This window comes from Filicampus tigris, chromosome 13, assembly GCF_054856515.1.
Source record: "Filicampus tigris isolate MCC_2025a chromosome 13, RoL_Ftig_1.0, whole genome shotgun sequence".
Classification (NCBI taxonomy): Eukaryota; Metazoa; Chordata; class Actinopteri; order Syngnathiformes; family Syngnathidae; genus Filicampus; species Filicampus tigris.
This window is the reverse complement of record NC_141229.1, coordinates 17,166,392-17,184,167: the sequence shown is the minus strand read 5'-3', so window position 1 is coordinate 17,184,167 and position 17,776 is coordinate 17,166,392. Positions and strand designations below refer to the sequence as shown.

The following is a 17,776-nucleotide window of genomic DNA, read 5'->3' as shown; positions in this document are numbered from 1 at the left end:
AATTTTATGCTACACTCACGAAGACTCCTGTTCCACGAAAAACTACAAGTTCCAGCAACGTTCAAAATAAGAACTACAAGTACCAGAAATACACCGTACAGTGTACAGTTGCCACGGGCGACTGTGAGAGGCTACATCCTCCATGCTACACCCTGTGTAAAACGCAAGAAATCAGTTGAGTTTGAACAGCATTCTTATACATTCGAAGAATCGTCGTAAATGTTGTTATTGAAGCTGGTCGGATTATGTCTTTGGTGTTACGCAAACGCTCATTTCGTTCGCAGCTAGTTGCGTCGTGCTATCTTAGCTAGCAAATTATCTGCTAAAATCCCACGACTGCGGCAATGAAATGAAGGAAAAATGAGCACGTCTGACTCCATTTGCCATTTTTACAAATGTGCTGCTGTATAGTCCGCGGCTTTCGTGGTCCTCTTTCCGACTGAATGGCGAACTGCCAATGTCGGTACAGTCCGTCTTGTTCTTTGGCTAAATAAGCAAATTTTGGTCATGATTTGCACCTATCAGCCACGGCATTTATGAATATTTATGCATGCATTGACATTAAATATTATGCATTTACTATTCCAGTTAAATACACGTGAGAGTACACAAATATTAAACAGCATGACACCTACGTGTTGAACAACTCAATGACAATATCTCAATAAATACCATTCGGAATTTCTTAACTCATTCAGTACCAGGCATTTTCAGACCCTACCTACCCTAACGTTTGAAAAAATAGAAATACTGGGATTGAATGGCTGGACTATGAAAAGACAAGATAAATATGTCTTTGCGATATTCTATACGGTGCACCTCTGATGTCATTATATCGTGCAAGTAGCTATAAAGTTGTGGCTAGTCTGTACAGTATCAAATACTAGTTGTCATTTAGTTAACATTCATGAACATGTTTTTTGTTGTTGTTGTGGTTGGCTGGCACACTAGATTTAAAGAGGCCTTAAGGATACCATGTTCATCTACCTCAGCAAGAAGGTGAGCACCCTGCTAAATGAACCTCACTGACAGTTTAACGATTAAAAGCACAGGCTTATGTACCTTCTCTGTTGTCTATTAGATTGCTATCCCCAACAGTATTCACTTGAAATGTGTTTCCTGGAACAAAGATCAGGGCTTCATTGCCTGTGGAGGGGATGACGGCCTCCTAAAAGTGCTGAAACTTGAAACTCAGACAGGTATGTTTGTAGTTTGTAGAGTTGAAAACAACCCGCGGTACATTTTTCATTTGTCTGCTAAAGCTTGTTAATGCTGCCATCATACTAGTTCTTGTATCATGTGCTCGGTTTGGTATGACACAGATAAGGTTTTCACATTTTTTTATACACCAGTGCATCATACCTCCCAGGAACAGAGATAAGTGCTGCTTTGTTGCCATTGCCATCAGACTTCACAATAGCAGAGTCTGCGCCTCCCTGTGATTGCATTGTTTTTTTCCTTATGCTCTAGCACAGTACCACATTCCAAAAACATAATTCAGACTCCAAATTGTCTACAAGTGTGAATCTGAGTGTGAATAGTTGTTCATTTTTATATGGGTCATTGTGCCCTGTGACTGGCTAGCAACCAATTCTGGATGTACTCCACCTCTCGCCCAAAGTCAGCTGGATAGGCCCCAGTTCACCTACAACCCTAATGAAGTTAAGCGGCATAGACAATGGATGACTTTTTCCAAATGTTTTTAGCTGTCTGTGCTGTACTATTCCTGCTTTACCCCATACTGCTCTAAAACTTGAATTTCCACTGTGGGGATCAATAAAGGAAGCATTATCTAATCCTATCTTAGTTTATCAAATGAATGTTTTGAGGACAACATTCATTTGCAACAGCCAGATTGCAAAGTCACTGTGTTCAGTTTATGGTTCAAATCAACATTTAACATGCGTTTAAGTTGTTTTTTGAGACTGTTATGTAAGATCCGTGTGATTGAGATTTTAGATTTTGCGAAACAATAGTTCACTCAGTAGTGTGTAAGAAATCTTTTAAAACTCACCAAAAGCCTTTTGGTGCTTTCCGGCTACCTCTGTATCAGTCCCTGTAAGTAGAAATGGTACCACCTCGTCCACTCCAAATAGACAAACAATAGTAAGACTCAATTCAGTTTTTTTTTTCTTTTAAAGTATTGATGCTAAATCGGCTCCCTGTTTTTATCTTGACAGATGACGCCAAACTTAAAGGACTTGCTGCACCCAGTAATTTGTCAATGAACCAGACATTGGGGGGACACAGCGGTGAGTCGACGTTGAAAAGATAGATGGAATCAGGTAGTGGGGTGTGAGTGGGAAACATTAACACCTTATAAATCACTGCTACATTTTCAGGTGCGGTCCAAGTAGTTACATGGAACGAACAGTATGAAAAACTAACAACCAGCGACCAGAATGGACTCATCATTGTATGGATGCTCTACAAAGGTAATTGTACCCATGTATTGATGCGTTGTAATGAATCATATTTTATTAATATTGTTATTTCTTTCTTTTTCTCCTAAGGTGCATGGTATGAAGAAATGATCAATAATAGGAATAAGTCGGTGGTGAGGAGCATGAGCTGGAATGCAGATGGTCAAAAGATCTGCATTGTGTATGAAGATGGGGCAGTCATTGTTGGATCTGTCGATGGTAAATAGTTTGATCATTGAAATTGAACTAGCCAAGATTACGGCTGGGCAATTAATTGGAGTTGAATTGTGAGTTTGTTTTTGTTTTCTCTCTGTCATAAAAACAACATAATACTAAGAAGTAAACTATTTTGCGCCCAGTGGTGCAGTGTTGTGAAAGCAATCTGAATGCTCCGGTGTTGCTTGCAGCCATCATGTAAACTATGTTATTCGGCTCTCCCTGAGCATGCTTTAAGATGTTTGTTGACACCCCACTCGGAGTTAATTGTGAAACTAAAAACACAACAAAAAGAATTACACACATTGTGTATTTGCATAAACACATAATTCGTTTTCGAAAAATCACTGTAGCATAAAATCCTAATTTGTCACTTGACAGGGATTGCTTTGTTCACATACTTGTGTGTTAGTGTGCGTGTGAATATGAGTTTGGATAAAGACCTTTTTTTGTAGGTAACCGGATTTGGGGGAAGGAGCTGAAGGGAAATCAGCTTGCACATGTGGCATGGTCTCCAGACAGCAAGATCCTGCTCTTCGGCATGGCCAACGGGGAAGTGCAAATCTTTGATAATCATGGCAATTTCATAGTGAGTATAGAAACAAGGCATTCAACTTGAATGATCAAAAGTAAGAGAAGCAAAGCAGGAGCATGCAGTCATGTACCTGACAGAAGAGATTCAGATTGTAAGCCTTCAGTGTTTTATGTTTCTCAGTGTAAAAGTAGATTTGTTGCACTGCATCCACACATCGTGGCTGTGGAAGCTGTAATCTCACATGGCCTTGTGAATCCAGCTCACCAGTTAACACGAGAGGAAGAGTCAATATTAAGGCCAAACAACATATTGCACAGGAGTTGATTTGTGTCGATATTGTCTAAAATGTTTGATAAAATCTGCAGTTAAGAAGTCTTTATCGCACACTAAAGTCCAATTGGACTGAACCACCTGAAAAACAACATTAATATGTAATTATAATTCCACTGTAATTTAGTTATAACTAGCGCCAAGTTTCTTTAAACAATTGATCCACTCCTAGAATTAGCAGGTGTACATTTGAAGTGATAATAGAAAGGGTTTTAAAGTCTTAAGTTTGCGCATACCCTAACTCTAGAAAGTTCATTTAAACCCCAAACAATCTTGTTACTAGTATGACTGTTGTGATGTTAAGTTGCTCCACAGTGTATGGAGAGTCCACATGTTGCCAGAAAACATGGGCCAAATTGCCTACCCTGATCTTGTTGTGAAAAATGCTATTTCATGGATAAGGTCTTGGAGCACTATATTGACTCTTTATAGGGCATTCCCTCAAATTCTCAAGAATCAAAAACCACCCACGACCCTAATGAGGATAAGCGGTAAAGAAAATGGATGGATGGAAGGTCATTATAACTATTCGTAATAATAATAATATAGCAATATACTATCAATTCCTTAAATTCTCACACTGTTAACAATGCTGGGTCAAAGGTAATCCAAATTGTGTGAAATAGCTAACCCAACGTTGGGTCCAAAAGGGACTGAGCCAATGTTGGGTTATTGATACCCAGCGCATTGGGTTGAAGATTTGACCCAGTATATTGGGTCAAGGTGTCACGGTGGTCGACTGCTTAGCACGTCCGCGTCACAGTTCAGAGGTCGTGAGGTCGATCCCGGCTCCGGCCTCCCTGTGTGGAGTTTGCATGTTCTCTCCGTGCCTACGTGGATTTTCTCTGGGTACTCCGGTTTCCTCCCACATTCCAAAAACATGCATGGTAAGTTGATTGGACTCTCTAAATTATCCCTAGGTGTGATTATGAGTGCGGATGTTTGTCTCTGTGTGCCCTGCGATTGGCTGGCAACCAATTCAGGGTGTCCCCCGCCTACTGCCCGAAGACAGCTGGGATAGGCTCCAGCACGCCCCGCGACCCTTGTGAGGATAAGCGGTATCGCTAATGGATGGATGGATGTTGGGTCAAGATTTTGACTAGCTACAAAGAAATGGATTACCAGGTTATCAGTACAGCTGTGGTGGTTACCATCAAATCGAGTGGATGGAAATTCCGCTTACAATGACTCGCGACAAGGCTAAAAATAGATTACCGGTAGCTTTTGAGCTCACATATCGCAGCACAGAACGACCTCGGAGTGAACCAGGTTGCGTTTGCTGTAATGTCTTATTTCGCGGATGATCGCGCCAATTATGACATTACAATCGATTGGCGATTTTACATAAAATACTAAATATCTACTGACATCGATCCACCCGATGAGATCATGTACTCTACTTTATATGCTACTATAGTGCCAGTCAAAGTTTGGACATAGGTTCTCATGCAATTGCAAGAGAAGGTGTTTCTAAACCTTTGATTGGTATTACAAACACTATAATGACAATTCATTTTTTGATGCTGTATTGTATATCACATATTTGATTTTTTTTTTTGCTAAAAATATGGACCCTGTGTGCTTTTACTAACATCTAATCTTAAATGACATCTGGATTGTTTTTCAGATGAAATTGACCATCAGCTGCCTGACTAATGTAACAGGAGCCATCAGGATAGCAGGTATCCACTGGTACTCGGGAACAGGCGGTTACGTAGAACCCGACTGCCCGTGCCTCGCTATCTGTTTTCAAAATGGAAGGTGTCAGATTATGCGCTATGAGACAGATGAAAGTAAGGCGCTGAAACACAAAGCATGCTGAGCTCCCGGTTTACTATCACTTGTGACAATGCGCTATGCTACATTTTTTTCTACAGACCCAGTATGTATTGACACCACAATGAATGTGGTCAGTGTTCAGTGGAACCATTGTGGCAGTGTGCTGGCAGTGGCTGGATCCCTCAGAGCTTTGAACTCAGATGTAGAAATCAACGTGGTGCAGTTTTACACACCTTTCGGAGAGGTGAGGGCAACATGTTATTTTCCTTTATGTGTGTCTTTAGACAAAGTCAGTGTCACTGCCTTTCATTTGAAACAATACTATGTGGCTTACTGCGATGGAGGGTGAAGGGTCGAAGAAATCTGGACTTGTACATAAAGACAATGTACGTCTTGTTTTTGCTGTCTCGAAAATTGCCAAAATCGAATAAACTCAGTTGCCCCCTCCATATTAATTTCAAAGGATTAGAGGCTCTAAAGGGAAGTTTTGATATCGCTATAGTAGTTTGGGCAGACATTAGTTTTACATTGCTTGAAGTTTTTTTTTTACTGTTAACTCATTCATGTCAGACATTTTCTCTTTTACCCTAACGTTTGAAAAAATCTGAAAAAATATAAATAAATTCCTGGGATTGAATGGCTGGACTATAAAAAGATAAGTAATTTCATCAATGGCAGTGACTGAGATAATGTTATAAAAAGGGTTAACTAACCTTAAATTGTGTTTTATGCCTTTAACTATTTAAGAGGGCATAATGTACAGCCTCATCACTGAAAACTCTCTGTAAATAACAATATTGTATTGTATTCAATGTTGCTGCGCATTTACCGGTAACCGTTCAGTATTTTCACACTTGTCATGTCCAGTATAACAATCAGTCAGTGGTCAAGTGGTCAGTTCCATTTTTGAATATCTCATTGTTGAGATAGAAATGTAATTGCACATTGATTTCTATTTTACACAGCACCTGAGAACCTTGAAAGTGCCAGGGAAACAGATGACAGGAGTCGCCTGGGAAGGAGGAGGCCTGCGGATCAGCTTGGCTGTCGATTCCTACATCTATTTTGCTAATATCAGACCAGATTACAAGGTATGCAACAGGACTTTAAATTAAATGATGTAAATGTTCCTTTTGTGCTAGAAATAAAGTCTAAAGTTGTCAGGAGAGTAAACGGAACTCCAGCCTTTCAGCACAAAGGCTTTCCGTTTCTGCTCTCAATGACACGTGACAAGGCTAAAAATAGATGAGCATATACACTATGGCAGCACAAAATGACCCCGGAGTGAACGAGTTTGTGTTTGCTGTACTGTCTTATTTTGCAGATCCGATCATTTGATGTCATTGATCGAGCGTGCAAATTATGACGTTACAGTCGATTACCGATTTTGCATGAAATGCAAAATATCGGCTGATCTGAATCCAGTCGATCAGATCGATGTGAAGTCTAATTTTGAGTATGGATTTTATAATTCAAGGTAATTGTGAAGGATGTCATTTTGACTTGTTTCCACATTCTATTAAACAAAATAAAAATAGAGAAAACGCACTTACATTGCCCCTACCTTGCTTGTCAACTGTCTTAGGCTACCCAGGGTTCAGCAATCTCAAACTAAAGTTGCAACTCTGCGTCTCTTTGTTTTCTCTTACCAGTGGGGTTACTGTTGCAGCACAGTAGTGTATGCCTTCACAAAGCCAGAGCGCCAAGATTACTGTGTCATCTTCTGGGACACTAAAAACAATGAGAAGTTTGTCAAATACGTCAAGAGCCTCATGTCCATCACCACATCAGGGGACTTCTGCACTCTGGCTAGCAAGGCCGATGACACCCAGCCGCAGGTGCAGTTTCAGTCACCTTCTGTGTTCCAAAATAACCAATGTGTGTTGAGTCATGTAGCACTTTTGATAGCTCTATATCTAGGCAACTCAGAAAGGAAACTCTCTTCTGGATTTCCATGGGGATTACACTCATCCGTGGTGGAATTCTTGTGAACGGAGTTTTTTTAAATCTAAAATTCGCCTTTGCTAGACTTGGCAAAATAAATGAATTTGTTCGATGGATTGCATTTTTGTGTGTGCGCAATGCCAAAGCTCATCTATGATCAATGGCCCACATTTGTGATAGTATTTTGTTGTATATGATGCCGTAGAAAATGTTGATTCTGAAAGGAATGGTTGCCTAGCTAATCTGTTGGAGTGTACTCATTTATGTTGAGCACTGTATATTCTTAAGCAGCTTTTACTTATTCTTTGGCATGCAGGGAAACGCTGAGTCAGAGTCTGGGAGTCATTCAAAGGTAATGTCACGTTAATTAAAAGCAGAGTTTCTTCAATAAAGAACACGTGCAAAATAAGAATCCTCAATCTAACCTGTAATAACCATTCCTGTTTTTCAGTATGTCCTGATTCTGTGCAACTCAATTGGGACTCCATTGGACTCCAAGTACATCGACATATGTGCGTTTGAATTTTAAATCAAATTGAACTGCATAGTCGTACGTAATATTTGATCACAGAGTGTTTTGTAATTTCAAATTGCTAAAAGGCCAGCATTTTGGTTCATGACCTCAACTCAATGTTAGAGCTCACACCTGGCTTATGGAAAAATAGTAGCCGGCGCTGTGTCTCCTGCCGCCCTCAGTCACAACTCTCACAGGCTCACAGCACTCTGTGGCCAATAGACAGTGTGTAGTGGGCGTCTTGAGACATCCCAAATACTCAACATTCCGTTTCTGCATGGCATAGCTGACTGTTTGCTGATGAACCCATGCCAAAATAGTTCAAAGTCTGCAGATTTGCAAGGCTGTCGTCTAAAATAGGCCTGAAGTATCCAAGTTTAACAGGAGAATCTGGTCAACTGTCTGTGAGGCATCTCCCTTTTTCCAGCTTTTTTTTTTGTTTTTTTTTTTGCATGTGCCAGACTATGTCAGTTCAAATATGTAGCACCAGCTAAACAAAATATCTCCACATATTTCACCAACCAAAACTGCCTACTTATCCTAATTATTTCCTTGGTTAGGTCCATTGTTTGTCACCATGACCAGGACACATGTGATCGCTGCATCTAAAGAGGCTTTGTACTTGTGGCAGTACAGAGTGGCGAATAAATTAACTGCCTTGGAGATCAACCAAGTAACCAGAACTAAGAAAGAGGGAAGGGAAAGGTCAGTGTATTCATTTATTATCATTTTCGTTGTTGTTACAGTGCACAGTCAAGGTGTCTCTTGACAGGATGGCCTCAAGTTTACCCAGTGCACTCATGCCAAGACTGACAGTACACACCAAGCTAGTCACGGAAAGTTACAGGGAGGCAAGATAACCACACATCGCAAGTCTGGGAGTCTCTGTCTGAAATCTGAATAGAATTCATTCATCTGCATCCACTACCACGGAGACTCCAGACAGCCAGGGCTAAAAGTCACCTCGGTGCAACCGTCTGATTTGCTCTCACTTCCTGTCTTTGTAGAGTATATCACATTGACAGCAGTCCAACTGGCGGCAATGACAATGGAGAGGACTTTGCAAAAGCCTTCACAGTAAGTGACATTGGGTCTCATTCATCAACAAAATTCTCACTTTTAATTATGTGTGCACTGAATGTGAACATTTTGTAAATATATGCAACAGAAAAAGTATATAAATGTCAACTCGTCTGTTTGTTTTAAGGCAACAAGAGATCCCATCTGTTGTATCACAGCAACAGATAATACACTGATTGTGGTGGGTACATCTCTGTTTTTGCTACAGTTGATGCAATGATACAATGGAGCATCCACTACTCGGGTAGTGGTTATTATTTCAGGAGAAATCGAAAATGCACGATAACCTCACGTCACAGAGTGTCATCAGCGGCTTGTAACAGATACTGAGACACTGGAAGAGCCACAGAAAGTCATGCAAGTGGACATCCTTGGAAATATTCAACACGTTATGAATTTTGCTGTTCAGTTTTGAGAAATTGCAATTTGCTTCACCTGTAAACGCATTTGAAGTTGTCCTGAAATTTCACCTGCTAGCCGAATATCCCCAACTCTGCGAGTAATATAAATATAAGTAATGTTTGTGTGTGTGTGTGTGTGTTCCAGGGTCGTGAATCGGGAACTATCCACAGATATAGCCTGCCAAATGCCGTTCTCGTCCAGAAATACACTATGAACAGAGCCCATCATCTCTCTTTAAACTGCAACTCCAGGCAAGCTCTGATTGGAGCTGCTGTGCATCAGTATAAATATGTGCATTAGCGCACCTGTTTGGTCAACTGGCGGATGAATATTTGCCTCTTTATTTCCTTCAGTCGACTGGCCATTATTGACATCTCAGGCGTGCTGACTTTGCTGGACGTGGAGGTTCACCCATCGTCAGGTGATGCCACTGGCAGTCAGGCGTCAATCGGGGATCCATCCAAGCTTGAGCGCAAGGATGTTTGGGACATGAAATGGGCAAAGGACAACCCTGATTTGTTTGCCATGATGGAAAAGACCAGGATGTACGTCTTCAGGAACCTGGACCCAGAGGTGAGTAAATCATGTCAGCTGCATCACCTGTACTGTATATGTTAATTTACTTAAATCATTCACTGCCATTGACGTACTTATTTGTCTTTTCACAGTCCAGCCATTCAATCCCAGGAATTAATTTGTTTTTTTTTTTCAATTTTTTTCAAACGATAGGGTAAAAGAGCATCTGAAAATGTCTGGCAGTGAATGAGTTAATAATAAGAATAATACTGAGAAATCAGTAGATATGCATTCCTTTTCTTTCACTACATTTGTTACTTTTTCATGATTATCATTACTCTTTGCTGATTAGCTCAGATAATGTACATGGCTCTAGTCCCGTACATGGCTCTAGTGTCCGATAGAGCAGTGTTTTTCAAACCTCTTTGAGTCAAGGCACATTTATTTAATTGAAAAAAATCCCGCAGCACACCACCAGCTGAAATTGTGAAACAAAAAAAGCTTATTTCAACAATAGAAGTGTTATGTTGTTTATATACCGGTAAGCATTATTTTAACATTGAAGAATGATGTTATATTATAACATCTTGAATAGGAATTAAATAAACACAAAGTAAAAAGTATTATTTATAATGTTTCATATTGATACTTACTCAGTGTGAAACATGGGCCTGTTAGGATAAACATTTGTCACTAATTCGCTTGTCTCTAAACAAAGACAATTAGCTACCTGCTGCTGCTGCCACCTGCTGGTATGGAAGAGTACTACAATGTAGTAGAGACATGATTACGCTGCCGGGCGCGAGACCGCACAGGCACACAAATGAGATAATTTCCCACGGCACACCTGACAATATCTCGCGGCACAGTTTGAAAAACACTGCCATATAGAGAAATATGTGACATCCATTTTGACTCTACTTTCTGTGTCAAAATATGGTTGCCTGCCCTTTAAACAACTACTGTATTTTGTGGCTAAGCATGATATCAGTACTGTATGTCATTTGGGAGCACAGGAACCCATCCAAACATCAGGATATATCTGCAGCTTTGAGGACCTTGAAATCAAGTCTGTCCTGCTTGATGAAATCATGAAGGTAAAAATGATCCTAGAAAATGTTTTGCCCGTCTAATATCCTAAATCAGACCTTTTAGAGGTAATCATAGAATCCATGTTCACATCTCAACATTTTTGGACATGTACTATTATACTCAATTTAAGTTGTTAGAGGTAAGAATATCTGGGCTGTGAAACATCAAGAGATGATTTAGACGTGAACCGGTTCTATACAGGACCCAGAGAGGCCGAATAAAGACAATCTCATCAACTTTGAAATCCGTTCTTTGAGAGACAGCCGTGCTCTCATTGAAAAGGTGGGAATCACAGATGCTTCACAGTTCATTGAGGATAATCCGCACCCAAGACTCTGGTAAATATACTAATAACAACAATTTAGTTGAAATGTAAATGTATAGACATGATTGCTGATTTCGCATTTTCAACATGCCTTTCAGAATTACTAATATATAAATATATAATCATATATAAATATGCAATACATAAACATGTCAACTTTGCATGTTTGAATGAATATAATGAATTAAAACAATAATGTATAAATAGCCATTAAGCATCCCTAGTGTCTTTCATGGACATGGCAGGCGTCTGCTCGCTGAGGCGGCCCTCCAACAACTGGACTTGAAGACTGCTGAGCAGGCATTTGTCCGCTGCAAAGACAACCAGGGCATCGAGTTTGTCAAGCGTCTGGGGAACCTGCAGAGTGAGCCCATGAAACAGGCGGAAGTGGCAGCTTACTTCAGCAGGTTTGAGGAAGCCGAGCGCATGTATCTGGACATGGATCGCAGGTACAGTCAGCTTGGCCTACTATTTGTTGCTCTTGTCCTTCTTTCTTCATCTCTCACCATATTAACTGATGCGGTCATAAAATATTCCAGGGACCTCGCCATTAGTCTTCGGATGAAATTGGGAGACTGGTTCAGGGTGCTCCAGCTGCTTAAAACTGGCTCTGGGGACTGTGATGATGCTCTCCTGGAGCAAACCTACAATGCAATAGGAGACTACTTCGCTGACAGACAGAAGTGGTATTGGCAATTTGAAAAGAATTTCTTTTTTATTTAGTTCATTACATTTGTACAATGTGCAGAATCTATTGTAAAAAAAAAAAAAAGAAAACTTTTTTGGGCTGTCTTCTGAAAAATTATGATTTTGGAGACAGAGGGTTCCCTTCCCATTTACAATTGTTTTTTCGGGGAAAATGTATATTGGAGGTCAATCAATTTTTGTTGCAGAATTTATGGGCTTTATAAAGAAATGTTTTTGTTTCTTTTTTTGCCCCAATGCATTTCAATGGGTGTCAGTTATCTGCACATTTTCGCGATTCGCTTCCTGCCTGGTTCCAAGCCCCGTGAACATCAGGGGTCCACTGTAATAAGAAAACTTTCTCAGAAAAATATATACCACAATAAATATATTTCAAATGAACCCTGAAAGCTCATGCAAGCATTTTCACTATGATTATAATTAGCAGAGGTGGGCATTCCGTCAGACTGATGGACCAGTCCATCACTGACGGACGCACATTTTACTGAGGTTTTTTTTTTGCGGTGGGATTTGGTGTGGGGACTGACTGACGTGCCGACGGACTACTGATGGACTAGCTGACGGACTTGACTGACAGACTGACTAACAGAATGACCAAATGACGATTACAATTCGGTTCGGCTTGAAAAATGACGGACTGATGAATGACCGACCAGCAAAATTGAGTAAAATGCCCACCTCTGATAACTCCTTTTAGCTAGTTTCATAAACGTACGATATAGTTTCAGTTAGTCGTCATTTAAAAAAAAAAAAGAAAAAAAAAAGCACCTTTATTTTTCCTTTGTTAAGGAAAAGGATTTTTAGTTTTAATTTGAGTGATTTAGTTAGTTGTCATTAACTATAATAACCTTTGTTGAAGCCTGGCTTCTTCTTCTTTGAAGGGTCAACGCAGTGCAGTACTACCTTCAAGGCGGCCACCAGGAGAAGTTGGCAGAATGCTACTACATGTTGGAGGACTATGATAACCTTGAAAAGTTGACCAGTTCCCTACCAGAAAATCATAAACTTCTGCCGGTAAGACCAACGTGAACGACAGACTTCCAACTCCGAGCTAATTCCAGACCTGCCTGCCTCGAAAAATCTGTAGTCATAGCGACTCAGCGACGGACATTTCCCACCCCTGTGCTGTAGGAGATTGGCCAGATGTTTACCACCGTGGGCATGTGCGAACAGGCCGTGAATGCCTACCTTAAATGCAACCAGGCCAAGGCTGCCGTTGACACGTGTGTCCATCTGAACCAGGTGAGAGACGCCCACCGTGGCACCTTGCTGTCCTCCCACATGTGTCCACTTCATGAGTGATGGTTAGCTTAGCCGTGTGAATGCTGCCCTCGCACTTTGCTGTTACAATGCAAGTGTAGCATTTGATCGATGAAGTGTGCATGTCGAGGGAATAGCATACTCGTGGGTTTCAACAGTAAGTGCTGCAAATTTAAACATGTCTAAGCTCTGTTAAATGATGTGAAATTTGCACTGTAATTAATTAACTGTCAAGTGGCCTCCTCCTTGCCTTGCCTTTCCGTGTGTTATTCTGTTAGCCTTACTTTGCTGTTTGGTTTCTTATACATCAGTGGAACAAAGCAGTGGAACTTGCCAGAACCCACAACATGAAGGAGATTAAACCTCTTCTGTCCAAATATGCGTCACATCTCCTTGAGAAGAACAAAATACTAGAGGCGGTGGAATTATATCAGAAGGCTCATCATTTCCTGGATGCAGCCAAGCTCATGTTTAAGGTACGTCACGTGCACTGAAAGGGCATTTTGTATGTACTCTTTTTGTGAGGTATTAAAACGCGCTTGATGATCCGAAATCCGTTTTATGTGTCACTATCTCGCTGGTGAGAATCAGCCTCCTGAATGAAGTTTGCAGTACAGTGCAATAGAAAAATGCTGCATTGGAATGTATCAGAAGAGGCCCGGTGGGATTTATTGTGGCCGTCTCTCAATGATACATTTGCGGCGTTTGTTCCTAGATCGCAGATGAGGAGGCCAAGAAACGCTCTCGCCCGCTGCGGGTGAAGAAGCTGTATGTGTTGGCAGCTCGGCTGGTAGAAAACCATCACGAGCAGAAGAAGACGTTGCAACAGAGTAAAGCGAAGGGGAAGAAGTCAGAGGTACATAATAAATGCACTTTCACTCATTTCTTTGAAAACTCTGCAAAAACGTGGTCCCACCTTTTCACATCCTTTTATTAGGCAACATTTGCTCTTGCTGGACTCCTGGAGGAGGACACGACCCCTTCGTACAATCGCGTTCTGGACAACGCGTGGCGAGGAGCGGAGGCGTATCACTTCTTCCTGCTCGCTCAAAGGCAACTGTATGAAGGCTACACGGAGAATGCCATGCACACAGGTAAACAAGCTCCACTATAGTGGGCCAAAATGCTACATCACATCAGGATGTATCTGAAGTTCATCAGGTAACACCATGAATTTGTCACTCGCAAATACAACATGTATCTCTTTGGATGAACCTTAAAAACGGTCCTAAAAGTAATCATAAACACAAAGCGGCATACTGAATGTTTGCGCCGTGTTTCAAGCCCTCCATCTCCGCGAGTATGAAGACATCATCCCTGCGGTGGAGATCTACTCTCTCCTCGCCGTCTGCTCGTCGGCCAGCCGGGCCTTCGGCACGTGCTCGCAGGCCTTCATCAAGCTGGAGGCCCTGGAAAGCGTCGACACCGAGCAGCGGCTGCTCTATGAGGACTTGGCCTTGGAGATCTTCACCAAGCACGTGCCAAAAGACAATCGCACGCTGCAACTAGACGCCGCAACTGAAGGGTGAGGAAAACAAAGTTCAAATCCAACTTATTACATTTGTTATATTATCTGATGCCTGTGGGGGAAATGCTGGTGGAAATCCTCCAACTCTTTTACATTGTGTTTTCTTTTGTTTCTGTTTCCGTCTTTTGTGACATGACACCTTTTTTCCTCTCTCTCTTTTTAGGACGGCGGAAAAGTTACCCACCTGCATAGTGAGCGGTCTGCCCATTCAGGACTACCACTTGTGGATGTGCAGTGTTTGCAAGCACTGTGCTCAAAGCAATGAGATCAGCAAATATAACTACTGCCCGCTTTGTCACAGTAGTGTCAGCTGAAGCTCATTTCATCAACTTAAAAAAATGTTTAACAAAAATGGATACCTATTTACTCACCCTAGACCTAGACAGTAAATTATATTTTTGTATTGTATGAAATCAAAAACATGCAGGCAAAAGAGAAAGGAACATGTCAGTCAGCCTTGTAGACTGGGTTTAAACATGTTTTACGAGTCATTTGCATCTTGGTGTCCTAATGAATGTGTAAACAGAAGGCACAGTGTGTAATAGGTCTTAAAAGGAAAAAATATGAAACCTACCAACAGATGTACATGTACATAATCATGTTATTGTGAGAATTTGAATTCCAGCACTGTTTCTGTTTTAAAAAACAAAACAAAATGTCATTGTCTACACAGCGTTGAATTTTTCTTTCCATTTTTGTTTGCTCAGCTAATGTACTGTTACTGCAAAAAAGGAAAATTGATTTTTTTATTTTTATTTTAGAATTGTGAAGAAAACAACATACCTCTCTTCACTAGCATACACTTTTCAACAGATTTTCCTACATTTAAGCTTCCAACTCAAACCGTATTTTTTTGTTGTAAGCCTTAAGGACCGGTGGCTTCAAAGCGTACAGTGGATTTTGAACGTTTTTGTTCATGCAGTGCAAGGCATGAATGACAATATTACTCAGGTACTCTGAATAATAGTACAGTAAAGCATTGTAAATATATGCTGTAATTAAATGCTTTGGTCGCCATTTTATACAGAAAATAAAATTTAGATCTGTTTCAAGTAGATTTTTTTCCCGGCTGGTCTGGTCTTTTGTTGTTTTGTTTTGTTAGACGGAATTATCAGACACATGAAACAAAAGTTGGGATTTTGTTTTGCTGCCTTTGTTGAACTCTTATTAAAAAAAAAATACTGGAAAAGAGAAAAAAAAAACAGTGGCGCTGCCGTCTCATACGGCCCTTGTCTGCCATCTGCTGGCATGATATGGTAGGTACTGTACATTCACCACCTAACGCTCGAGCTGGCTTTGCTGTTTTGGCCACAGCATTAGGTACACTTGCATCGTCGTGTTTCAAAAAAATCATGACACATTATGGATTGACACTGAGACGCATTTGACAAAAATGCAACGACATCGTTGTAGATGTTCCCTTGAAAGTTTTAGAGTGGAGAACCTTGCCTCCTAATAGTTTATCATTTATACTTTATATAATACGTTATTTTGCTCGCCGCCTGTAAGTAAATTGGGTAATTGAAATATTCAGAACTCACGTCAGTATGCTGCGACGCAGTTGTCCACAAAAGGGTATGTGTATGGAAAACTGACTTTTTATTCACTTACTGCATAGTGTACATAAGTAGTTGGATCTCCGGAAAGCCTGCCAACCCATCAAGTGGGAAATTAAATAAGTGCAATAAATCTGTTACTATATTTGAGGGTTTGACCTGTATCTGAAAATTTTGGTAAGCAACTCATTCTTCATTTACATAATATAGCTGTCCCACACAGAGTTGATCTGCCCATGACTTTGAGTAGGCTGCGTGAAGATCCTCAGCCACTTTTAACTAACTGTTACAGTCAGAAACACTAGGTACAATCATGCCGAAACACCCACATCCCCAAAGCAATAAAAATATTACTTTGGCATCATCTCGTGGCATCTTGGTGACAGTGAGCCATGTTGAAGTGAATCAAGCATCTTTACTTAGACGAAGATTTTGCTTTGGTGGAACTTGATGTCAAGGAACTATTTTGAAGAGTCAATGAGTTTCACTCAGAAAAAATAAATAATGCTTTGCTGCCATCTTGTGGCAGCTTTAAGGTAATTATTAACCTTTTGGTGGTTAGGCAATTACAGTTATACCCATAAATGTACATACCCTAGGGCAGGGGTCTTCAATCCTGTTCGTCAAGGTCTGCTGTCCTGCCTGGTTTCCTGTATCCCTGCTGCAACACATCTGATCCACATGATTAGATAATCAGCAAGGTCTGCAGAAGCTGAATAACGATCCTGAGGTCGATGTAAAAAAAATGCCTCCAAGATAAATCATTTCAAAACCTTTCTCACCCAAAATGTAGCCTGTAGTCAAAGCCAAGTCAAAGTCAAATATAGCCTTGACAACTCTGTTTATTTATTTATTTATGCACGCCCTCTTGCAACTGGAATGTGCCTGTTTTCAGAATTCGCCAATCTCATTCAGACTCTTGCTACATGTGATTTACACGGCACCATTTACACCGCCTCAGATAAACCTCAGATACATTTCAGATGATCTAGTAGGCTTTTCCTGACATTTTTGTGAGTGTTTGCTTGCAGGAGCCATACGATTTTGTGCTAACACTGACTGCTATTTGGAACTGTGCAAAACTCCCTCCATCTTGATAAAGGCCCAAGTTCCAGTGGAAGGAAAAAAAGCACGAGTGCTGCCACCAGGATTCACTTTTGTTCGTATGCTTATCTTTTGGTGACAAGCAATGTTGTGTTTGTGCTAAACAAACCTTTTGGAATTATGACCAAAAAGTTCAGCCTTGGTTTCATCAAACAGTGACAAAACACGGGAGGAAATGTGTTTTGGTCTTACCAGCTATAAGATCATTTCAGTTGTTTATTTTGGCAAGATACCTTGAGAGGGGAAAAAAAATCTACTGAGTTGTACGGGTCAAAGGGCACATTAATGGTGGAAAAAGTTTTGAAATTATTTATCTTTGTGTCATTTGTTTTTTATATACATCACAAAAATGTGACCTTTGAACAGTTATAATGGATTTTGGTGTTGAGTTGATTGTGGACTTTAGTATTTGGCTATTAATGCTTTACTGACATTGTGTTTTACCTTAACCAGAATTGAGTTATTTT

At 40.6% G+C, this 17,776-nt stretch overlaps 1 protein-coding gene across 1 annotated transcript; it reads left to right on the top strand.

Annotated features, from left to right (window-relative positions):
• Nucleotides 1–87: 87 nt before the first annotated feature.
• Nucleotides 88–15,704, top strand: wdr35 (WD repeat domain 35). Its single transcript, XM_086050380.1, has 29 exons — nt 88–174; nt 952–999; nt 1,082–1,199; nt 2,181–2,252; nt 2,343–2,435; nt 2,514–2,642; nt 3,095–3,228; nt 5,132–5,297; nt 5,382–5,527; nt 6,249–6,374; nt 6,936–7,121; nt 7,544–7,579; nt 7,679–7,739; nt 8,302–8,446; nt 8,749–8,818; nt 8,949–9,002; nt 9,368–9,474; nt 9,577–9,796; nt 10,756–10,836; nt 11,033–11,169; nt 11,402–11,605; nt 11,696–11,842; nt 12,743–12,875; nt 12,993–13,103; nt 13,433–13,597; nt 13,837–13,977; nt 14,059–14,215; nt 14,406–14,646; nt 14,813–15,704. The coding sequence occupies exons 2-29, from the start codon at nt 976–978 to the stop codon at nt 14,961–14,963; spliced, it is 3,555 nt and encodes a 1,184-aa protein (XP_085906506.1). The 5' UTR covers nt 88–174; nt 952–975; the 3' UTR covers nt 14,964–15,704.
• Nucleotides 15,705–17,776: the final 2,072 nt, after the last annotated feature.

Bases quoted from the DNA above. Each gene is read 5' to 3' on its own strand.
- wdr35 (XM_086050380.1), top strand. From the start codon at position 976: ATGTTCATCTACCTCAGCAAGAAG. The intron at 7,740-8,301 runs GTGCGTTTGAAT...TTCCTTGGTTAG, and splicing joins CTCCAAGTACATCGACATAT to GTCCATTGTTTGTCACCATG. The intron at 9,797-10,755 runs GTGAGTAAATCA...TTGGGAGCACAG, and splicing joins TCAGGAACCTGGACCCAGAG to GAACCCATCCAAACATCAGG.